Source organism: Chlorocebus sabaeus, chromosome 28, assembly GCF_047675955.1.
Source record: "Chlorocebus sabaeus isolate Y175 chromosome 28, mChlSab1.0.hap1, whole genome shotgun sequence".
Taxonomy (NCBI): domain Eukaryota; kingdom Metazoa; phylum Chordata; class Mammalia; order Primates; family Cercopithecidae; genus Chlorocebus; species Chlorocebus sabaeus.
In genome coordinates, this window is record NC_132931.1 from 12,097,163 (window position 1) to 12,121,099 (window position 23,937).

Sequence of the window (23,937 nt, forward strand, 5' to 3'; positions counted from 1 at the left end):
CTGCAGGCTGCAGCGGAGGGGCGGGGCCTGGAGTGAGTGTGGCAAGAGGCGGGTGGAGCAGGAGGTGAAGCCTGGGGGAGCGGAGCAGGAGGTGGGGCCTGGTGGGCGGGGCCTCAGCGTAGGCCTCAGGTCTCAGGGGAGCAGCGCGCCTGAGCACCCCAGGACCTGCGCTCAGGTGAGCTGCGCTATGCCTTCCTTCCTGGGGCTCTTGGTGGTGACAGACATGGGGCGGGGCCTAGGGCGCTGGTGCATCCCAGCAGCTCGGAACTTCTCTGGACCTGAGTAGGAGTTGATGTTTCCCAGAGGAGACCCCAAAGGGAAACTTGGTGGGACCCTGAGCCTTCCTCTTGAGAGCTACTTGTCCTGGGGCCCTCGGAAGGGCTTGGGGACCTGCGCCCCTGCCTGTTTAGCAGTTTGTGCCTGCCTGTGATGTGTTTCTGGAGTGAGGCTAACTGGCCTTTCATCAGCCTCAGAACCCAGAGAGGTAGAAACCCACGTGATCCAAGTCCTTTGGTGACCAAACAAGGGCTGGTGCCCAGGGAGGGCCATGACTGGTCCAGGGTCACTCAGCTCTGCCCACACCTTGACAGAGACTCTGATCACTCCTCCCCACTGACCCACAGATCCATGACCCCAGGATCCCCATCTGGGAGCTCTCGCTGGTCTTATCTGACCATGTGCTCCCACCTGTGCCCCTCCTTTTCCAGCAGCCAGAGGGAGTCTGAGAACCACCTTTCAAAAGAGACACACACGCACACCACCAGACTAAACCCCCAAGTCACACCACCGTGGTGACTCCAGCTTAGAATGCCACCGGGGCAAGTGTCAGGGCAGGGAGGACAGCTGATATGTCATAGAACCTGGGCACTGGGGGACCCTGAAAGCCAGATAAGGAAGGGGCAGATGTCTTAGGGGTGAATCTTCCACCTGGGCATGGCGGGGCTTAGGAAGGGGTCCCCAGGATCCAGGGAGGGGTAAAAGCAGGAGAGGGGAGGGGCAGCCATGTCTCTCCCCTCCCCCACTATCGGCCCCCTTCCCCCACCCCTGATGGGAACTAGGAGGCCAAAGTCCGCCCCAAGGTCAAACAATTGATTGTTTTGCAGGGAGCAGGCAGGTGTGGGGCTGCAGAGAGATTGGCAGGGGAGAACACAGCCGCTTGTGCTCTGGCCTGGACGGAGGGGCCACGTCTGGAAGGTTGGACTGAGGCCAGGACTGTGCCCCCACCCTTGGGGGTGGTAAGGAGCAGCCTTGGCTCAGGCTTTCTGCCAGGGCTGATAAGGGGCCCTCCTGGGGCTCCCACAAACGGTTTATCGGTTTATCGCTGGGGGACAGCCTGCAGGCTTCAGGAGGGGGCACAAGCATGGAGCGGCTTTGGGGTCTACTCCAGAGAGCGGTAAGACCAGTGGGATTGGGAAGACCCCTTAGGCCTTCTCTCTACATCCCTCGGCCCCCTCTCAAGGCCCTGACGCTGGCCCCTCCTGGCCTGTGTCCTGACCTCGCTTCTTCCCACCCCTGCCCCTCCTTTCTAGCCTACTCCCCTCAGTCCCTCCCCCACGCCCCCACCACCATGCTCATTTGACACCCTTAAGTCACTGACCTCATTATTGCCAGATGCCTCCCCACCCCCCCGGCCTCCTGCCCCAATCTTATGCCCACCTCGCCTGCACAGCAACAACTGTCCCCAAGATCCTCTCAGACCGTCTACCAGCGTGTGGAAGGCCCCCAGAAAGGGCACCTGGAGGAGGAAGAGGAAGACGGGGAGGAGACACTGGCCCACTTCTGCCCCATGGAGTTGAAGGGCCCTGAGCCCCTGGGCTCTAGACCCAGGCAGCCAAACCGCATTCCCTGGGCAGCAGCGGGACGGAGGGCTGCCCCCTACCTGGTCCTGACGGCTCTATTGATCTTCACTGGGGGTGAGAGTCGTCCCCCTCCCCTGAAGTCAAGGGCCTGGGCTGGGGGAGATTTCTGGGGTCCAGAGGTGGGCACAAAGAGAATCCCCATCTTGCCACCCACCAGCCTTCCTTCTGGGCTACGTCGCCTTCCGAGGGTCCTGCCAGACATGCGGAGACTCCGTGTTGGTGGTCAGTGAAGATGTCAACTATGAGCCTGACCTGGATTTCCACCGGGGCACACTGTACTGGAGCGACCTCCAGGCCATGTTCCTGCAGTTCCTGGGGGAGGGGCGCCTGGAGGACACCATCAGGTAGGGATGACCCTGCCCCATCCTGTTCTAGAGTGTCCCTCCCCTCATCTGCTCAGACTGGGCCTCCCTGCGTCCTCGCCCAGGCCTCTGGTGTCTGGGTCCCCCTCCTGAGTCCTCCCATCTGCCTTCCTGGTCCCCCTGTTCAGCGGTCCTGGGAAGGATGGCAGGCATTCGGAGCTGAGGTTCCAGGGGACTGAGGCTCTGAGGGTGGCATATTTGGGAGGTGAGGGAGCTGACTGAGATCAGAGGGGTCCAGCATCCAATATCAGACCTGACAGACCTAGAAAAGCCTTGAAAGCCTAACACAGGCACCTAGATTTGGACCTGGGGCAGCAGCAGGGAGCGCTGAGGGGTTCTGAGAAGGCGCATTCTAGGGAATCAGAAAAACAAGCAAGCAAGCCTGGACAATATGGCGAAACCCCGTCTCTACTAAAGAAAATACAAAAATTAGCTGGGGATGATGGCGAGTGACTGTAGTCCCAGTTACTTGGGAGCTTGGAGGTGGAGGATCGCCTGAGCTGGGGAGGCAGAGGTTGCAGTGAGCCGAGATTGCACCACTGCACTCCAGCCTGGGAGACAGAGCGAGACTCTGTTTCAAAAACAAAATAACGGCGCGGCACAGTGGCTCACGCCTGTAATCCCAGCACTTAGGGAGGCTGAGGCAGGTGGATCACTAGGTCAGGATATCGACACCACCTTGGCTAACGCGGTGAAACCCCGATTCTACTAAAAATACAACATATTAGCCGGGCATAGTGGCAGGCGCCTATAGTCCCAGCTACTTGGGGAGGCTGAGGCAGGAGAATGGCGTGAACCCAGGAGGCAGAGCTTGAGATCGCGCCACCGCACTCCAACCTGGGCAACAGAGCGAGACTTCCGTCTCAAAACAAACAAAACAAAAACAAACAAGCAACAATAACAACAACAAAAAAAAAACAAAAGAAAAAAACAAGCAAGCAAATGCATGTGTGGGTGCAGATTCAGAAGCTAGGTCTACCCATAGTCCTCTTTTGGGAGGGGAGAAATTTTTCAGCGGATTCGCCTGAATTTTCTTTTTTTTTTTTTTTTGAGACGGAGTCTGGCTCTGTCGCCCAGGCTGGAGTGCAGTGGCGCAATCTCGGCTCACTGCAAGCTCCGCCTCCCGGGTTCCCGCCATTCTCCTGCCTCAGCCTCCCGAGTAGCTGGGACTACAGGCGCCGGCCACCTCGCCCGGCTGTTTTTTGTTTTTTTTTTTTAGTAGAGACGGGGTTTCACCGTGTTAGCCAGGATGGTCTCGATCTCCTGACCTCGTGATCCGCCCGTCTCGGCCTCCCAAAGTGCTGGGATTACAGGTTTGAGCCACCGCGCCCGGCCTCGCCTGAATTTTCTAAGTAGGTGATCAGCTGAGCTACAAATAGTAGAAGATGGAGGTTCTGTTTTCCAATGCTTATACCTTCTAAGGTGTTTTTTTTTTTTTTCATTTCTCATTGCATTGGAGAGGACATTAATTTAAGGTAACAGTGGCAGTTAAAGGTATCTTTTCCTATTTCCTGACTTTAATAGCAATGCTTTTATAATATTTTGCCATTAAGAATGAACTTTGCTGTGCTCCAGACAGCTTTTGAAAATAAATTAAGGAAGTTTCCTTTTACTCCTAGCTCACTGAGACATTTATTTATTTATTTATTTATTTATTTATTTATTTATTTAATTTATTTATTTTTTGAGACAGAGTCTCGCTCTTGTCACCCAGGCTGGAGTGCAGTGGTGCAGTCTTGGCTCACTACAGCCTCTGCCTCCCAGGTTCACGCGATTCTCATGCCTCAGCCTCCTGAGTAGCTGGGATTACAGGTGCGTGCCATCACGCTTGGCTAACTTTTGTATTTTTAGTAGAGACAGGGTTTTGCCATGTTGCCCAGGCTGGTCTTCAACTCGTAAGCTCAAGCGATCTGCCAGAGCACTTCGGCTTCCCAAAGTGCTGCGATTACAGGCGTGAGCCACCGCGCCAGCCTCTTTTTTAATGTTTATATAGTAATTTGTGTTAATAGATTTCCTTATCTTCATGAGCTCAATGCTAACCTTGATCAAGGTGTATGATTACTCTTTTGATATGTTGCTGGCTTCACCTGCTGAAAGACCTTAAGTCTGTGGAATCAACAATGTTCAGGGCTTTATTTTTTCAGATGTGTGCCACTATGCCCAGCTAATTTATTTTTTCTTTTTTTGAGACAGAGTTTCGCTGTTGCCCAGGCTGGAGTGCAGTGGTGTGATCTCGGCTCACAGCAACCTCTACCTCCCGGGTTCAAGCAATTATCCTGCCTTAGCCTCCCGAGTAGCTGGGTTACAGGCACCTGCCACCACACCCGGCTGATTTTTGTATTTTTAGTAGAGGATTTCACCATGCTGGCCAGACTGGTCTCAAACTCTTGACCTCAGGTGATCTACCCATCCCGGCCTCCCAAAGTGCAGGGATTACAGGTGTGAGCCACTGAGCCCAGCCTAATTTTTAATTTTTTTAGTAGAAATGAGGTCTCCCTATGTTGCCCAGGATGGTCTCAAACTCCTGGCCTCAAACAATCCTCCCACCTCAGTCTCCCAAAATGCTGGGATTATAGGCATGAGGCACTGCACCCAGCCTGCTCAGAGCTTTAAAATTAAATTACAGGCTGGGTGCGGTGGCTTAGGCCTGTAATCCCAGCACTTTGGGAGGCCGAAGTGGGCGGATCACAAGGTCAGGAGATCGAGACCATCCTAGCTAACACAGTGAAACCCCATCTCTACTAAAAATACAAAAAATTAGCTGGGCGTGGTGGCAGGCACCTGTAGTCCCAGCTACTCAGGAGGCCGAGGAAGGAGAATGGCATGAACCCAGGAGGTGGAGTTTGCAGTGAGCTGAGATCGCGCTACTGCACTCCAGCCTGGGCGACAGAGCAAGACTCTGTCTCAAAAAAGCTAAACAAAACAAATACAAAATTAGCCGGGTGTAGTGGCGCATGCCTGTTATCCCAGCTACTTGGGAGGCTGAGGCAGGAGAATCGCTTAAACCCAGGAGGCAGAGGTTGCGTTGAGCCAAGATCGTGCCATTGCACTCCAGCCTGGGCAACAAGAGTGAAACTCTGTCTCAAAAAAAAAAAAAAAAAAAAATTAAATTAAATTATATTAATTTTTTTTTTGAGTGCAATCTGGGCTCACTGCAGCCTCGATTTCCCAAGCTCAGGTGACTGTCCCATCTCAGCCTCCTGAGTAGCTGGGACTATGGGGGGGCCACAACGCCCATTTAATTTTTCATTTTTATTTTTTCAAAATTATTATGTTTTTTAGAGACAGGATTTATTTATTTTTATCTTTTTTTTTTTGCAATGGATTCTCACTCTTTTGCCCAAGCTGGAATACAGTGGCATGATCTTAGCTCACTGCAACCTCTGCCTCCCGGTTTCAAGTGAGTTTTGTGCCTCAGCTTCCCAAGTAGCTGGGACTACAGGCGTGAGACACCACGCCCAGCTAATTTATGGTTGGTTTGTTTGTTTGTTTGTTTTGAGACAGAGTTTCACTCTTGCTGCCAAGGCTGGAGTGCAATGGTGCGTTCTCGGCTCACTGCAACCTCCACCTCCTGGGTTCAAGCGATTCTTCTGGCTCAGCCTCCCGAGTAGCTGGGACTACAGTCATGCGCCATCACACCCAGCTAATTTTGTATTTTTTGTGGAGATGGGGTTTCTCCATGTTGGTCAGGCTGGTCTCAAACTCCTGACCTCAGGTGATCCGCCTGCCTCGGCCTCCCAAAATGCTGGGATTACAGGTGTGAGCCACTGTGCCCGGCAATTTATGTATTTTTCTTAGAGACAGGGTTTCACCATGTTGGCCAGGCCGGTCTCAAACTCCTGGACTCAAGCAATCCTCCTACCTTGGCCTCCAAATTTCTTGGATTACAGGCATGAGCCATGGTGCCCAGCCTGTTCAGGGCTTTTTTTTTTTTTTTTTTTTTTTTTTGAGCAGTGTTTGGTTGTCTGGGTACAGGCTGAGCAGGTAGATAGTTTGACAGGTCTAGAAGCGGGGTGCGGCACTGAGGTAAAAGACGGGTAGCAGTTTTGGGGAGAGAGCAAGGATGTTGTGGTGAGCCGAGATCGCGCCATTGCACTCCAGCCTGGGCAACAAGAGTGAAACATGGCTGTGGGTGGGATGGAGAGGGAAGAGACAGCGGGGCGAGATGATAGGCGTGGAGTTACAGGACGTTTGTCATGTTCAATGGGGTTGAAGAGCAGGTACAGCGAGGGTAACTGGGGGAGTTGGAACCTGACAAAGTCTACTCAGAGAGTAGGATTCTGGAACCTTGAAAACTTCCTGATACAATATGTCCTATGTATCTCAGAGTCTCCAGCACCTACCACAGTGCCTGGCACTTACTAGATGTGCATTAGATCCTCAATGGATAAGTATTCCAGAGATGGAGTGTGGGTAATGACAAGATGCAGGATGCAGTCCAGGCGCAGTGGCTCACACCTGTAATCCCAGCACTTTGGGAGGCCAAAGCAGGTGGATCATCTGCGGTCAGGAGTTCGAGACCAGCCTGGCCAACATAGTGAAATCTTGTCTCTACTAAAAATACAAAAATTAACTGGGCGTGGTGGTGCATGCCTGTAATCCCAGCTACTTGGGAGCCTGAGGCAGGAGAATCGCTTGAACCTGGGAGGCGGAGGTTGCAGTGAGCTGAGATCGCACCAGTGCACTCCAGCTGGTGCGACAGAGCGAGACTCCATCTGAAAAAAAAAGAAAAGATGCAGGGTGTGACCAGGGAAGTGGAGTGCCTGGACTGGAGGTGACAATGATGAGATAATTAATTCATTTATCCAACAAATATTTTGGGGGATCTACTATGTGGCAGGTGCTAAGCTAAGCAGGTGGTGGTAAGATAACAGAGACTAAAACAGTTTAACTTTGTTCTCATGGTGCTTACAATCCACTGAAGAAAACCAATACTAAACTAACAATCATTCACGACTACATAATTACGACTGAAATCATTGCTTTGAAAGAAAAGCAAAGGATGTGAGGCTCAGTGTGGTGGCTCACATCTGTAAGCCTAGCACTTTTGGAGGCTGAGGTGGGAAGATCGCCTGAGCCCAGTTTGAGACCAGCCTGAGCAACATAGAGACATCCTGTCTCTTAAAAAAATAATAATAATTTGGCCGGGCACGGTAATCCCAGCACTTTGGGAGGCCAAGGCAGGTGGATCTCCTGAGGACAGGAGTTTGAGACCAACCTGGCCAACATGGTGAAACCCTGTTTCACCCTTTCTAGTCTCTACTAAAACTACAAAAAAAATTAGCTGGGCATGTTGGCGGGCACCTATAATCTCAGGTACTTGGGAAGCTAAGGCAGGAGAATCGCTTGAACCTGGGAGGTGGAGGTTGCAGTGAGCTGAGATTGTGCCATTGCACTCTAGCTTGGGCAACAAGAGTGAAACTCCATGTCAATAATAATAATAATAATGATTTTAAAAAATAAAAAATTAGCCCGGTGTGGTGGTGCATGCCTAGAGTCCCGGCTATTCAGGAGGCTGAAGCAGGAGGATGACTTGAGCTTGGGAGTTCAAGGTTGCAGTGAGCTGTGGTCATGCCACTGCACTCCAGGTTGGGTGACAGAGCAAGACCCTATCTCCAAAAAAAGAAAAGAAAAGGGGCCGGGCGCTGTAGCTCACACCTGTAATCCCAGCATTTTGGGAGGTGAAGGTGGGCTGATCGCCTGAGGCCAGGAGTTCAAGACCAGCCTGGCCAACATGCCAAAATCCTGCCTCTACTAAAAAAATACAAAACTAGCTGAGTGTGGTAGTGGTGCCTGTGGTCCTAGCTACTCAGGAGGCTGAGGCAGGAGAATCACTTGAACCCAGGAGACAGAGGTTGCAGTGAGCCGAGATTGCACCATTACACTCCAGCCTGGGCGACAGAGCGAGACTCTGCCTCAAAAAAAAAAAAAGAAAAAGAAAGAAAGAGAGAGAGAGGGAGGGAAGGAGGGAAGGAAGGAAGGAAGGAAGGAAGGAAGGAAGGAAGGAAGGAAGGAGGGAGGGAGAGAGAGAGAGAAAGGAAAGAAAGAAAGAAAGAGAGAAAGAAAGAAAGAGAGAAAGAGAGAAAAGGGTGTAAGGAAAGACTATAACCAGGGTCCTGATTTAGACTGCAGTTCAGGGAAGGCTTCCTTGAGGAACTGACGAGTCCAAACTGACAGGATGAGTAATTTGCCAGGCAAAGAGACTGCGGAGAAAACATTAAGGTCAAGAGTTACCACTTGCAAAGGGTCTGAAATGGAAGATGGTGGCCTCTTGGAGGAAGGGAAAGACAGTCCACGTGGCCGGTGAGGTGGATGTAGCTCAGGCCCTAAAGGGCCTTACTGGCTACTTTAACTGTTTTGAATTTCATTCTAAGAGGAAAGAGAGAGAACTGGAGTGTTTTGAACAATATAGTATCATGATTAGATTGGGGGGATTTTTTTTAAGGTTGGGTGTAAAGAATGGAGTTGATTGTACTCATGAGACCATAATACAGTGTACTCATTGGTCGGTGAAAGGACCTTCCTTTCCCATTAATTTTCCTGCCTCATCTCTGAGTGATCCTCCCCACTCCCCTCCCCATAAGCACCTCATCTCATGCTTTTGATGTGTGCCTTTAAATATACATATGAGGCGGGTCGCCGTGGTTCATGCCTGTAGTCCCAACACTTTGGGAGGATCATTTGAGGCCAGGAGTTCAAGACCAGCTTGGGAAACATAGCGAGACTTCCTATCTACAAAAAAATTTTTAAAAATCAGTGGTTGGTGGCGTACACCTGTAGTCCCAGCTGCTCAAGGAGGCTGAGGCAGGAGGATGGCTTGAGCCCAGGAACCGGTGATTCCCCTGGGTACCTTGGTGTAAAGTGTCTCCATGAGGCCCACTTGGAGGGCGGGGGAGATGAGGAGGGTCTCTGCCTGCCCAGTTAGCTTTTTTGAAGAAAAGTGTTTGGGTGCCTGGTGTGTGTGTGTGTGTGTGTGTGTGTGTGTGTGTTGACGTGAGAGGGAACGGGGTTAGGGGGAGAGAGTTTGGCTTGAGCCGGGAAGAACCTACAGGATGACGGGCAGGACTCCTAGCTATGGGAAGTCAGGTTTTTTTTTTTTTTTTTTTTTTTTTAATTTATTTATTATTATTAAACTTCAAGTTGTAGGGTACATGTGCACAACGTGCAGGTTTGCTACATATGTATACTTGTGCCATGTTGGTGTGCTGCACCCATCAACTCGTCATTTACATCAGGTATAACTCCCAATGCAATCCCTCCCCCCTCCAGGTTTTAAGCAGAGGGAGGTCCTGAGATTCTCGGGGGCCGCCCTGGTGGTGATGGGAGAAAATGGGTCGGCAGAGGGCCCTGCATGGTGGCTCACGCCTGTAATGCCAGCACTTTGGGAGGCCGAGCCGGGCAGATCACCTGAGGTCAGGAGTTCGAGACCAGCCTGGTCAACATGGTGAAACCCGTCTGTACTAAAAATATAAAAATTAGCCGGGCGTGATGGCACCTGCCTGTAATCCCAGATAGGAGGGAGGCCGAGGCAGGAAAATGGCTTGAGCCAAGAAGGCAGAGGTTGCAGAGAGCAAGAGTGGACCACTGCATTCCAGCCTGGGCCACAGAGGGAGACTTAGACTCAAAAAAAAAAAAAAAAAAAATAGCGTCCACAGGGAGCGCTCTTTTCCTAAACTCAGGAACCCCTCGCTGCCCCTGATCCTGGAGACCCCACGTCTCTGGCATCCTTCCCTCTTCCCTCCCTCTCCTCCGGGCACTCAGAAAAGTCCCCACCTCTCCCCGCTTAGGCAAACCAGCCTTCGGGAACGGGTGGCAGGCTCGGCCGGGATGGCTGCTCTGACTCAGGATATCCGCGCGGCGCTCTCCCGCCAGAAGCTGGACCACGTGTGGACCGACACGCACTACGTGGGGCTGCAATTCCCGGACCCGTGAGTGGGCGCGGGCAGGGGCCGCGCGGGGAGGGAGACGCGGCTTGGGGCGCTCACCAGCCCCGCTCCCCAGGGCTCACCCCAACACCCTGCACTGGGTCGATGAGGCCGGGAAGGTCGGAGAGCAGCTGCCGATGGAGGACCCTGACGTCTACTGCCCTTACAGCGCCATCGGCAACGTCACGGTGAGCCCCTCTTGCCCGCTCCTAGGATGGGGCGCGGCACGAGCCCTTTCCTGGGTCTCGGAGTTGGGACGCGGAGAGCGTGCCTCACCGTCCTCTTGTCCCCAGGGAGAGCTGGTGTACGCCCACTACGGGCGGCCCGAAGACCTGCAGGACCTGCGGACCAGGGGCGTGGACCCAGCGGGCCGCCTGCTGCTAGTGCGCGTGGGGGTGATCAGCTTCGCCCAGAAGGTAAGTGCCCCTGGACAGAGGGAGGGCGTGGGCTTGGGAACCGGAGGGTCGGACTGCCAGTGAGAATGGTTCAGGGTGCTGTGAGAGGGAAACAGGAAAGAAACATGTGGATGGTAAGAAAATATAAGCTGGGCACAATGGTTCTCACCTGCAATCCCAGCACTTTAGGAGGCCAAGACAGGAGGATCGCTTGAGGCCAGGAGTTCAAGGGCAACACAGTGAGATCCCCCGCTCTACTTAAAAAAAAAAAAAAAAAAAAAAATCTTTATTTTATTTTATTTTATTTTATGTAGCTGGGCTGGTGGCATGTGCCTGTGGTCCCAGCTACTCTGGAGGCTCGGGTGGGAGGATCGCTTGAGCCCAGGAGTTCCAGGCTGCAGTGAGCTATGATCGCACCACTGCACTCCAGTCTGGGCAACAGAAAGGATTCTGTCTCAAAAAGAAAAAAAAAAAGAAAGGGAAACAGAGAAGGGAGGGAGGGAGGGACGGAGGAAGGAAAGAAGGAAAATGTTGGCTGGTCTGGGAACTGAATCAGAAGGAAACAAGAAAATGTTGACTGGGAACAAATTGGGGGTTGGGGGAAATCAGATGGGGAAGGGAACAGGAATATGGGGTCCATGGGGCCCGGTGGGGTTGGAGGGCTGCCCAGGAGCTGCTGAGGTTGGGAAAACACAGGCCAGGTGGTGGCCCCACACCCTCTCCGTGGGATGGACAGTTGCAAGCAAAAGCCTTGCCATTTGCTGGTTTCTCCTGCCCTTATGAATCGGGTTTTTTTCTGGGAGAAGGAGTCCTCTAGTCACCTTCCTCCCCAGGTGACCAATGCTCAGGACTTTGGGGCTCAAGGAGTGCTCATATACCCAGAGCCAGCGGACTTCTCCCAGGACCCACACAAGCCAAGCCTGTCCAGCCAGCAGGCTGTGTATGGACATGTGAGTCTGCGGAGGCTGGCCCTGCCGTTCCTGGGTCCCGAGGCCACACCTTCTTGCTCAGAATGGGGCTGGCATGTTTTTCATTTTTCCTGAAAGCCCAACTCACAGCTTTGCGTGGGCACCCCTTTCCCCGCAGGTGCACCTGGGAACTGGAGACCCCTACACGCCTGGCTTCCCTTCCTTCAATCAAACTCAGTTCCCTCCAGTTGCATCATCGGGCCTTCCCAGCATCCCAGCCCAGCCCATCAGTGCAGACATTGCCTCCCGCCTGCTGAGGTGAGGGGAGTATTGGGGACCAGGAGAGGAGGAGGCAGAGAGAGGGAGGCTGCAGCGAGGCCACAGGGTGACTGTGGGTGAACCAGAAAAAGGTGACTCTTGTTTAAGGCTGCAGTGAACCATTATTACACCACTGCACTCCAGCCTGGGAGACAGAGAGACCCTGACCTTCTTCTTCTTCTTCTTCTCCTTCTTCTTCTTTTTTTTTTTTTTTTGAGGTGGAGTCTTGCTCTGTCATCCAGGCTGGAGTATAGTGGTGCAATCTTGGCTCACTGCAACCTCCACTTCCCGGGTTCAACTGATTCTCCTGCGTCAGCCTCCCGAGTAGCTGGGATTACAGGCGTGCACCACCACACCCGGCTAATTTTTGTACTTTTAGTAGAGAATTTCACCATGCTGGCCAGACTGGTCTCAAACTCCTGACCTAGTGATCCGCTCACTTCGGCCTCCCAAAATGCTGGGATTACAGGTGTGAGCCACCACGCCTGGCCGAGACCCTGACTCTTAAGAAAAAAAAAAAGTGACTCTTCTGGACAGACACGGCCTTTCTCCAGGGTTCACTGTCTGGCAACTGAAGTTCCCACTGGATTGCACACCTACCTCAGCTGAGAACCGTCCAAGGCAGCCCTGACTGCACCCTGCCTAGGCAGGGTCCAGAGGCAGCAATCTGGAGCCAGAAAGGGTGGGAAGGAAAGAAAGAAGGAAGAGAGTGATTTGAACTCTTCTGGGTCTCTCTACAACTTCCAACCCTTTCTGCCTTCCTCCTCTCCAGGAAGCTCAAAGGCCCTGTGGCCCCCCAGGAATGGCAGGGGAGCCTCCTAGGCTCCACTTATCACCTGGGCCCCGGGCCAGGACTGCGGCTAGCGGTTAACAACCACAGGACCTCCACCCCCATCAACAACATCTTTGGCTGCATCGAAGGCCGCTCAGAGCCAGGTATGCTGTGTATCCAGTATCACTCACAGCTTGTGGTGGGCTGGGGGGAATTTCTGCCCATACATCCTGGCAAGATAGGGGGCTGGTGCAGGAGGCCCCAAGCAGGGACAGGAGTGATGCCCAGAGGAGGGAAGCTGGCAAGTTGAGGCTGAACTGGGTCTGATGGTGGCAGCAGTGAAGAGACCTCACCTTCCAGCCTGTCTAGTGATGGAATGGGGGTTGTTGCCCAGTAGTGAGCTCCCCAGCACTGGAAGTGAGCAAGCCTAAGTTGGATGATGTTGTAATAGAAACTCAAGCAAAGGCCGGGTGTGGTAGCTCACGCCTTTAATCCCAGCACTTTGGGAGGCTGAGGCGGGTGGATCACTTAAGGTCAGGAGTTCGAGACCAGTTTGGCCAACATGGTGAAACCCCGTCTCTACTAAAAATACAAACATTAGCTGGGCGTGGTGGCACGTGTCTGTAATCTCAGCTACTCCAGAGGCTTGGATAAGACAATCGCTTGAACCCTGGAGGTAGAGGTTGCAGTGAGCCGAGATTGTGCCATTGCACTCCAACCTGGGCAACAGAGCAAGACTTTGTCTCAAAAAAAGAAAAGAAAGAAGAAAGAGAGAAAAAGAAAGAAAGACAAAAAGAGAGAGAGGAAGGAAGGAAGGAAGGAAGGAAGGAAGGAAGGAAGGAAGGAAGGAAGGAAGGAAGGGACTCAAGCATGAAAGAGAGATCAGATCAGTTTAGATAGGACAGATGGCCCTTTCAAGCGTAGCTGGGCGTGGATGGCAGTGGAGAATCAAAGTAGGTAATTGAAGATGGGGCAACAAAGCCAAGACTCTGTCTTCACAAAATATTTAAAAATAAAAGAAATTGGCAGGGTGCAGTGGCTCGAGCCTGTAATCCAGCACTTTGAGAGGCTGAGGCAGGTGGATCATGAGGTCAGGAGATCGAGACCATCCTGGCTAACACAGTGAAACCCCATCTCTACTAAAAATACAAAAAAATTAGCTGGGCGTGGTGGTGGGCACCTGTAGTCCCAGCTACTCAGGAGGCTGAGGCAGGAGAACGGTGTGAACCCGGGAGGCGGAGCTTACCATGAGCCAAGATCGCGCCACTGCACTCCAGCCTGGGAAACAGAGTGAGACTCCGTCTCAAAATAAACAAACAAACAAAAGAACTTAGCCGAGCATGGTGGCACACATCTGTGGTCCCAGCTACTTGGAAAGCTCAGGCAGGAGGATGGCTTGAACCAGGGAGTTTGAAGCTGCAGTGAGCTATGATCGCATCACTGCACACTCCAGCCTGGGTGACAGAAACCCTCTAAGTCCAGAATGACTGCAGGCACCCAGGTGAAGGAGTGCGCCATCCAGGGAGGGCCAAGAGGGGAGGGGTGTCCTCTTTAGGGACTGGAGGGACTACAAGGCTGGGGTTGCCCAAATGTGATGGGCTGAGAGATACAGGCTGATGGAGGATGCCCCCAGGGTGCAGGGGGTAGACTTTGGGTACTGCCAGTGTCAGAAGTGTGTCCCAAACATCCCCTCCCCAGATCACTATGTTGTCATCGGAGCCCAGAGGGATGCGTGGGGCCCAGGAGCAGCTAAATCTGCTGTGGGGACAGCTATACTCCTGGAGCTGGTGCGGACCTTTTCCTCCATGGTGAGCAATGGTAAGGTCAGGGTCAGGGCCTGGGCCTGGGCTAGGCAGCGGTGGACTTGTGACCCGAGGAGGATAGAACAGAGAGGCAGTGAGGGACACAGACTGGCCAGTGGTCAGTTGGACCTCAGCATCCACATTGTACCTGAGTGGCCCTGGGCCAGTCACTTCACCTATATTTCCTCACCTAAAATGAAAGTGAGGCTGGGTATGGTGGCTCACGTCTGTAGTCCCAGCACTTTGGGAGGCCGAGGCAGACGGATCACCTGAGGTCAGGAGTTCGAGACCAGCCTGGCCAACATGGTGAAGCCCTCTACTAAAAATACAAAAATTAGGCAGGTGTGGTGGAGGGCGCCTGTAATCCCAGCTACCAGGGAGGCTGAGGCAGGAGAATCGCTTGAACCTGGGAGGTGGAGTTTGCAGTAAGCCAAGATCGCACCACTGCACTCCAGCCTGGGCAACCGAATGAGCCTCCGAAAGAAAGAGAGAGAGAGAGAGAAAGAGAGAGAGAGAGAAAAGAAAGAGAAAACAAAGAAAAGAAAAAAGTGATACGAATGATAATCATAGTCCATGGGTCTGTGTCAAGATTAAGCATGTTGGGCTGGACATGATGGCTCATGCCTGTAATCCCAGCACTTTGGGAGGTCAACGCAGGAGAATCACTGGAGGCCAGGAGTTCAAAACCAGCCTGGGCCACATAGGGGGACTGCATCTCTACAAAAAAAAATTTTAAAAATTGGCTGGACTTAGTGGTGCATGCCTGTAATCCCAGCTACTTAGGAGGCTGAGGCGAGAGGATCACTTGAACCTGAGAGGTCAAGGCTTCATTGAGCCATGATCGCACCACTGCACTCCAGCCTGAGCGAGAGAGTAAGACCTTATCTCAGAGAGAGAGACAGAGAAGCAGAGACCCTGGGAGATCAAGGCAGAAGAAGACAAAGAGAGGGCCTTTGCTTGGCCTGTGCTAAGCCTGTCCTCCTTCCCCTTTGCCCCCAGGCTTCCGGCCCCGCAGAAGTCTCCTCTTCATCAGCTGGGATGGCGGTGACTTTGGGAGCGTGGGCTCCACAGAGTGGCTAGAGGTGATGTGGGGTCCTGGGCAGGTCGTTAGGCAGTGGGGAGAGGTGGGGGCGGGGGATTCCCACTCCACACTGGTCACCCACCCACAGGGCTACCTCAGCGTGCTGCACCTCAAAGCCGTAGTGTACGTGAGCCTGGACAACGCAGTGCTGGGTGAGCCGGGGCAGTGCCACCACCTGGCCCCCTGGGGTCCACCCTTGCCTTTGGGGCTAAGCCCTGAGCCTGGCATCCCTCCCCTCCCCTTTTTCCAGGGAATGACAAGTTTCATGCCAAGACCAGCCCCCTTCTGACAAGTCTCATTGAGAGTGTCCTGAAGCAGGCAAGAGCACCCCAGGAATAGAGGGTGAAGGGAAGTAGGTTGGGGGGAGGAGCAGAGCGTGATCAGTGTCCTCCCCCCAACCCCAGGTGGATTCTCCCAACCACAGCGGGCAGACTCTCTATGAACAGGTGGTGTTCACCAATCCCAGCTGGGATGCTGAGGTGTAAGTTGTGGGGGTAGGGAGAGCTGGGGAGAGATGTGGGGGAGCCTGAACCCACAGATCCCTCCAACCTGCCTGCCCCCAGGATTCGGCCGCTACCCATGGACAGCAGTGCTTATTCCTTCACGGCCTTTGTGGGAGTCCCTGCCATTGAGTTCTCTTTCGTGGAGGTGAGACGTCCTCCCCCTGCCCCAGACACAGCGCTAGTCTCTCAGCCTGTCTGCCTCTGCCCCAGTGTCCACCCTGTCCTGGCAGGACGACCAGGCCTACCCGTTCCTGCACACAAAGGAGGACACTTATGAGAATCTGCATAAGGTGTTGCAAGGCCGCCTGCCCGCTGTGGCCCAGGCCGTGGCCCAGCTCGCAGGGCAGCTCCTCATCCGGCTCAGCCACGATCGCCTGCTGCCCCTCGACTTCGGCCGCTACGGGGACGTCGTCCTTAGGCACATCGGGAACCTCAACGAGTTCTCTGGGGACCTCAAGGTTCAAGAGGCCCACCCTGCTCTTGGCCTCTGGGAGTGGGAGGCACTGCCCAGGCCAGGGGATCCGGCCCCTTCTCTCTGCAATCCCTGGGGTCTAGGTCCTCTCTGGCAATCCAGCCCTTTAACCCCCTGCCTCCAGTCTTCCAGCCCCCAGCACGTGCCATCTCCCAACCTGGCAGGTGCAGGATCTTCTCCCCACTCCCTTCATCCCACCCCCAGCACTCTGTCCTCGTCTACCTCCTCCCTCCTGCCAGGTCTAGCCCCCTCCCCCATGCTAGGCGGGGGCCCTTGTCACCACGCTAGGCGCGGGTTCTGGCCCCTGCCGCCAGCCCCAGCCCGCGCCTCCGCCCCCAGGCCCGAGGGCTGACTCTGCAGTGGGTGTACTCCGCGCGGGGGGGACTACATCCGGGCGGCGGAGAAGCTGCGGCAGGAGATCTACAGCTCGGAGGAGAGAGACGAGCGACTGACACGCATGTACAACGTGCGCATAATGCGGGTGAGGCCCCGCCCCTCTCGCCCCGCCCCCAGTGTCCTGCCCCTCCCCTGGGGCTCCGCCTCCCGGACCTGGCCCGAACTGCGCGCTCCTCTCTCTTCCCGCCTACACAGTCCGGGTCCTCTGGGTGCTCTCTTCCCAGTCCTGGAAGCGCAGTGCTCATAGATCGGTCAGGCTGGAGGACCCGAGCGATCAAAGTGATGAAATGGATAGGGAAGGCCAGCGCTTTAGGCACAGTAGCCTGGTTTACGCCTGGCAGAATTGGGACAACTTACCCTCCCTCACCTCTCCTCGCTGACTCCCCTCCTATAGCTCCCACTGCCTCCTCGACCCTTCTGGAAAGAAAAAGCATGTCCACACTTGTCCACAGTACAAGGTTACAGACTGGGAAGTGCAAAACGCTAAAGATATTCAGAGTATAGAGAGTTGTTTTCCTTCTGGCAATGAAATGGGTGAAATCCAGAAAGGCTGCCTGGAGGAGGTGTCAGGTGAAAGTTAAGAGCTTATTCCTTCACCAATCCCTTCTGCTTAGCTTTGAATCCTTTGCAGCCCGCACCCCACCTCCAGTTCCAACTCCTCCTCTTCCTTGCATTTCCTCACTCCAAGAACTCAACCCCTCAACCCTTTGATCTCAAGAAATGGGTGAGTGGCCGGGCGCGGTGGCTCAAGCCTGTAATCCCAGCACTTTGGGAGGCCGAGACGGGCAGATCACGAGGTCAGGAGATCGAGACCATCCTGGCGAACACGGTGAAACTCCGTCTCTACTAAAAAGTGCAAAAAAACTAGCCGGGCGAGGTGGCGGGCGCCTGTAGTCCCAGCTCCTCGGGAGGCTGAGGCAGGAGAATGGCGTGAACCCGGGAGGCGGGGCTTGCAGTGAGCCGAGATCCGGTCACTGCACTCCAGACTCCAGCCTGGGTGACAGAGCGAGACTCCGTCTCAAAAAAAAAAAAAAAGAAAGAAAGAAATGGGTGAGTAGGGACTGTGGCCATGGGGAAAGGTCTGCAGGGCAAAATAGTAAACAGGATAGTCTTCAGTGAGTGTGGGATGAGCTGGGAACTGCAGTGTACACAGAGTCACGTGTGCACATGCACTCACGGTTTTCAGAGTGAGCATGGCTACCCCTTGGAGGCTCATGTTCTCTCTCCTCCTTGCATTTTGCTGCTTGTGCCCTCTGCCTGTCCCCCTTGGCCGTTTACAAACCTATTGCTCTTGCTTAGTCTCCCTTGCCCAGACTAGAGTGCAGTGGCACCATCTCTGCTCACTGCAACCTCCACCTCCTGGGCTCAAGCGATCCTCCCACCTCAACCTCCCTAGTAGCTGGGAGTACAGGCACATGCCACGATGGCTGGCTAATTTTTGTATTTTTTGTAGAGACAGGGTTTTACCGTATTGCCCAGGCTGGTCTCAAACTCCTGGCCTCAAGTGATCCTCCCACCTTGGCCTCCCAAATTGCTGGGGTTACAGGCGGTGAGCCACTGCATCTGGCCTTCTCCTCTCCTTCTTATATCTCTCTCTCCATTCACTCTTCTTTTCTCTTTGTCTCCTCTACTGTGACACGGGTGACCCTGGGGTGAGGCAATAGATTGGATATGGTTCATTCTCATTCACAGATCTTGGTTTAACCTCAGCTGTGTCAGCATCCAGCAGACAAAAAGACACCCTCTTTTCAAAGTTGCCATACCCCTGTCCCCACCAGGGATAAAAAGGACCTGTGTGTTAGACGCATGACTTAGGCCAGGCACAGTGGCTTATGTCTGTAATCCCAGCACTTTGGGAGGCCAAGGTGGGTGGATCATCTGAGGTCAGGAGTTCGAGAACAGCCTGACTAACATGGAGAAACCCTGTCTCTACTAAAAATACAAAATTAGCCAGGCCTGGTGGTGCATGCCTGTAATCCCAGCTACTCAGGAGGCTGAGGCAGGAGAATCGCTTCAGCCCGGGAGACATAGGTTGCAGTGAGCCGAGATCGCACCATTGCACTCCAGCCTGGGCAACAAGAGCGAAACTCCGTCTCAAAAAAAAAAAAAAAAAAGGCCGGGTGCGGTGGCTCAAGCCTATAATCCCAGCACTTTGGGAGGCCGAGACAGGTGGATCACAAGGTCAGGAGATCGAGACCATCCTGGCTAACACAATGAAACCCCGTTTCTATTAAAAAATACAAAAAAAAAAAAAAAAAAACTAGCCGGGCGAGGCGGCGGGCGCCTGTAGTCCCAGCTACTCGGGAGGCTGAGGCAGGAGAATGGTGTAAACCCGGGAGGTGGAGCTTGCAGTGAGCTGAGATCCGGCCACTGCACCCCAGCCTGGGCGACACAGCGAGACTCCGTCTCAAAAAAAAAAAAAAAGAAAAAAAAATGCATTACTCAGGCCAGGCTCAGGGATGGAGAGGAAAGGACTCAGGACTTCAGAGCCTGCAATAGGGTTGGGTCAGACCCAGTAAATTTTGTGGCTCTAGACCAGGGAGTGGTGAACTACTGCCATTGGCCAAATTAAAACTGCTGCTTGTTTTTTGTTTTTTGTTTTTTGCTTTTTCTGAGACAAGGTCTCACTCTGTTGCCCAGGCTGGAGTACAGTAGCATGATCTGGGCTCACTGCAACCTCCGCCTCCCGGGCTCAAGCAATCCTCCCACCTCACCTCAGCCTCCTGAGTAGCTGGGACTGCGAGGACACACCACCACAGTCCGCTAATTTTTAAATTTTTTGTAGAGATGGGATCTCACGATATTGTCCAGGCTGGTCTCGAAATCCTGGGCTCAAGCCACTCTCCCACCTCAGCTTCCCAAAGTGCTGGGATTACAGGCGTGAACCTCTGCTGCCTGTTTTTATAAAGTTTTATTGAAACATGGCCATACTCATTGGTTTTCATGCTCTCTATGGCTACTTCTGTGTAATAGCAGCAACGTTAAGTAGCTGTAATAAAAGCAGCATATTTAGGCCAGCAAAGCCTAAAATATTTACTATCTGGCATTTCGCAGAAAAAGTTTGCTGACCTCGGCTTTAGACTGTGACTTGGATCTTTTTTTTTTTTTTTTTTTTTGAGACGGAGTCTCGCTCTGTCGCCCAGGTTGGAGTGCTGTGGCCGGATCTCAGCTCACTGCAAGCTCCGCCTCCCGGGTTCACGCCATTCTCCTGCCTCAGCCTCCCGAGTAGCTGGGACTACAGGCTCCCGCCACGGGCCCGGCTAGTTTTTTGTATTTTTTTAGTAGGGACGGGGTTTCACCATGTTAGCCAGGATGGTCTCGATCTCCTGACCTTGTGATCCACCCATCTCGGCCTCCCAAAGTGCTGGGATTACAGGCTTGAGCCACCGCGCCCAGCCTTGTGACTTGGATCTTGAAGAACAGGCAGGACGTGGGTTGATGCAAAGTAAAGAGGACATTTCAGGGTGGAGAGACCCAGAATTTGGGTGTGACGGTGAAATCAGTCTGGTTTTACTTGGTAGCAGGGTGTGGACCAGCAGAGCCAGAACAGGGGCCCCATGGAGAGGCAGAGGGGAGGGGAGCACCAAATGGGGTTATCAATCAACCCTGGGGAGCCTCGAACACCAGGATTAGAAGTTTGGATGTTAAGGGTGTTAACATCAAGGAAATTAGGGAGGTTTTTGAGCAGAGAGGTGATGTGAGCAAAGGGGAGTTTTTATTTTTATTTATTTTCCTTTATTTGTTTTTTGGAGACAGTGTCTTACTGCTGTCCAGACTGGAGTGCAGTGGTGCGATTCCGGCTCGCTGCAATCTCTGCCTGTTAGGTTCAAGCAATTCTCCCACTTCAGCCTCCTGAGTAATTGGGACTATAGGCACGCACAACCATGCCTGGCTGTTTTTTGTTTTTTGTTTTTTGTTTTTGGTAGAGAAGGGGTTTCATCATGTTGGCCAGGCTGGTCTCAAACTCCTGACCTCAAGTGATCTGTTCACCTCAGCCTCCCAAAGTGCTGGGATTACAGGCATGAGCTACTGCGCCCGGCTGGGAGTTTTTGTTTTTCTGTTTTTCTTTTCTTTTTTTTTTTTTTTTTGAGACGGAGTCTCGCTCTGTTGCCCAGGCTGGAGTGCAGTGGCACGATCTCGGCTCACTGCAAGCTCCGCCTTTTGGATTCAAGCGACTGGGTGAGGAAGGAAGACGAAGGAGAACTACATGTAGGCTTAGGGGTTCTAGAGATAGAAAGAAGGGGAGGCCTGGCTCGGCGGCTCACGCCTGTAATCCCAGCACTTTGGGAGGCCGAGGCAGGTGGATCACGTGAGGTCGGGAGTTCGAGACCAACCTGGCCAACATGGTGAAACCCCCGTCTCTACTAAAAACATAAAAATTAGCTGGGCGTGGTGACGATCGCTTGAACCCGGGAGGTGGAGATTGCAGCAAGCCAAGATCGCGCTACTGCACTCCATCCTGGGCGACACAGCGAGTCTCCCTCTCAAAAAAAAAAAACAAGAAAAGAAAAAACAAGTAAAAGAAAAAGCACAGCTGGTGCAGTTTTGTTACAGGTATAGTAATTATGCAAATAAAGCAAAAAGAAAAAGAAAAAAGAGAAGCCCAGCTGGTGAACATATCCTACCTAGCCACTGGTGACGTCGCAGGATGGCTATTCCTGATTGGGCAGCCAAAGGGAGGTGGGACTTAAGGAAGCCTTCAACTCGTATTTATTCAGCAGGTAGTAAGTCCCAGGCTGGATTAGAAAATCGCCTGTAATCCCCGCATTTTGGGAGGCCGAGGCGGGCGGGTCACTTCAGGTTAGGAGTTCGAGACCAGCCTGGCCAACATGACGAAACCCCGTCTCTACTCAAAACACAAAAATTAGCCGGGCGTGGTGGCGGGCGCCTTTAATCCCAACTACTCTGGAGGCTGAGGCAGGAAAATCACTTGAACCCCGAAGGTTGCAGTGAGCTGAGATCGCGCCACTGCACTCCAGCCTGGGCGACAGAGCGAGACTCGGTCTCAAAAAAAAAAAAAAAAAAAAGAAAACAGAAAAAACCAAAAAGGCTGGCTGGCGGGAAGGGTGATTCGGGCCTTTGCTCCCGAGCCTGAGCCTCCCACCCTGACCTGATCCCCCACTCTGCGCAGGTGGAGTTCTACTTCCTTTCCCAGTACGTGTCGCCGGCCGACTCCCCGTTCCGCCACATCTTCATGGGCCGCGGAGACCACACGCTGGGCGCCCTGCTGGACCACCTGCGGCTGCTGCGCTCCAACAGCTCCGGGACCCCCGGGGCCACCTCCTCCGCCGTCTTCCAGGAGAGTCGCTTCCGGCGTCAGCTAGCCCTGCTCACCTGGACGCTGCAAGGGGCAGCCAATGCGCTTAGCGGGGACGTCTGGAACATTGATAACAACTTCTGAGACCCTGGGGATCCTCAGATCCCCCTGTCCCCTTGTCGAGAGCTCCTCTGCTCCTCGCTTCAATGATTCAGGGTCAGGGAGGTGGCTCAGAGTCCACCTCTCATTGCTGATCGATTTCTCATTACCCCTACACGTCTCTCCACGGAGCCCAGACTGCAGCACAGATATCCACACACCCCAGCCCTGCAGTGTAGCTGACTCTAATGTGATGGTCATACTGTCGGTTAATCAGAGAGCAGTATCCCTTCAATCACAACCCCTTCCCCTTTCTGGGGTCCTCCATACCTAGAGACTAGGCCTTGGGACCTGGCCAGCTGTCTTAGTGGGAGAGATCGCTGGCACCATAGCCTTATGGCCAACAGGTGGTCTGTGGTGAAAGGGGCATGGAGTTTCAATGTCAATAAACCACCTGATGTCAATAAACCATCTGGTGACATCTGTTATTGATAAGTGCCTTCATGTTTCTTCCTCACCCTCATGCCCATCCCATCCCATCATCCCTTCCTGGAGACCTAGGAAAGGATTAGGCAGAAGGGACCAGAGAGGGTGCACACAGGAATGCTGTCTCCATGGGGAAAACTGAGCTGTTTCTATCACTTAAGGAAACTGCCTAAGGAAATATTGAAGGCCCTTTCTCCAAAGACCACCATAAAGCAGACCACCTGCTTTATGGTGGTCTTTGGAGAAGGGGCCTTCAGTATCGTTTTTTGTTTTTGAGACACAGTCTCACTCTGTAACCCGAGCTGGAGTGCAGTGGCACAATCTCGGCCCACTGCAACATCCGCCTCCTGGGCTCAAGCGATCCTCCCGAGCAGCTGGGACTACAGGTGCGCACCACCACGCCTGGCTAAATTTTTTTTTAATTTTAGTAGAGACGGGGGTTCCACCATGTAGCCCAGGGTAGTCTTGAACTCCTGAGCTCGGGCGATCTGCCTGCCTCAACCTCCCAAAGTGCTGGGATTACAGGCAGGAGCCACCACACCCGGCCAGTATCTTGTCCTGGGATGAGGAATGGTTACATAATTTGCAAGACCTGCTGCAAAATGAAAATGCAGGACCCCTTGCTCAAAAGCAGAAAGAAGCTGGGCATGGTGGCTCATGTCTGTAATCCCAGTGCTTTGGGAGGCTGAGGCAGGAAGGTCATTTGAAGCCAGGAGTTCAAGACCAGCCTGGACAACATAGGGGAGAACCTGTCTCTACAAAAAAATAAAAAACTTTAGCGGGGCATAGTGGTGTGTATCTGTAGTTCCAGCTACTCAGGAGGCTGAGGCAAGGCAGGGATAATTTGAGCCCAGGAATTTCAGGCTGCAGTGAGCTATGATCAAGTCACTGCACTCCAATCTGGGTGACAGAATGAGACCTTGTCTCAAAAAAAAAAAAAAAAAAAAGGAACAAAGCTTTTTTTTGTTTCTGTTTTCTACAATTTCTCAACCTGTCATGGTATTCTCTTATTTGATATTTAATGTTGCACTCCCTTGGCCATGGGGACACACTTTCAAAACATAAATTCATTCTTGAACCCGGGAGGCAGAGGTTGCAGTGAGCCGCGATCATGCCACTGCACTCCATCCTGGGCGACACAGCAAGACTCTGTCTCAGGGAAACAAAAATTATTAAGAATTTCAAGGCTGGCACAGTGGCTCATACCTGTAATCTCAGTACTTTGGGAAGCCAAGGTAGGCAGATTGCTTGAGCCTAGGAGTTCTGGAGCTGCCTGGGCAATATGGCAAAAACTTCTCTCTA

General features: G+C 53.0%; 1 protein-coding gene across 1 annotated transcript; it reads left to right on the forward strand.

The window, feature by feature from the left end:
• The first annotated feature begins 95 nt into the window (after positions 1–95).
• Positions 96–22,674, forward strand: TFR2 (transferrin receptor 2). The gene is given in 20 exon segments (XM_008018525.3): positions 96–175; positions 1,104–1,393; positions 1,670–1,913; positions 2,017–2,203; positions 10,009–10,149; positions 10,223–10,334; positions 10,440–10,562; positions 11,375–11,491; positions 11,628–11,767; positions 12,540–12,703; positions 14,238–14,357; positions 15,341–15,423; positions 15,511–15,574; positions 15,673–15,740; positions 15,827–15,903; positions 15,986–16,070; positions 16,156–16,383; positions 16,737–16,775; positions 16,777–16,878; positions 21,925–22,674. Coding segments are annotated over 19 exon segments (2,397 nt in total). The 5' UTR covers positions 96–175; positions 1,104–1,360; the 3' UTR covers positions 22,195–22,674.
• Positions 22,675–23,937: the final 1,263 nt, after the last annotated feature.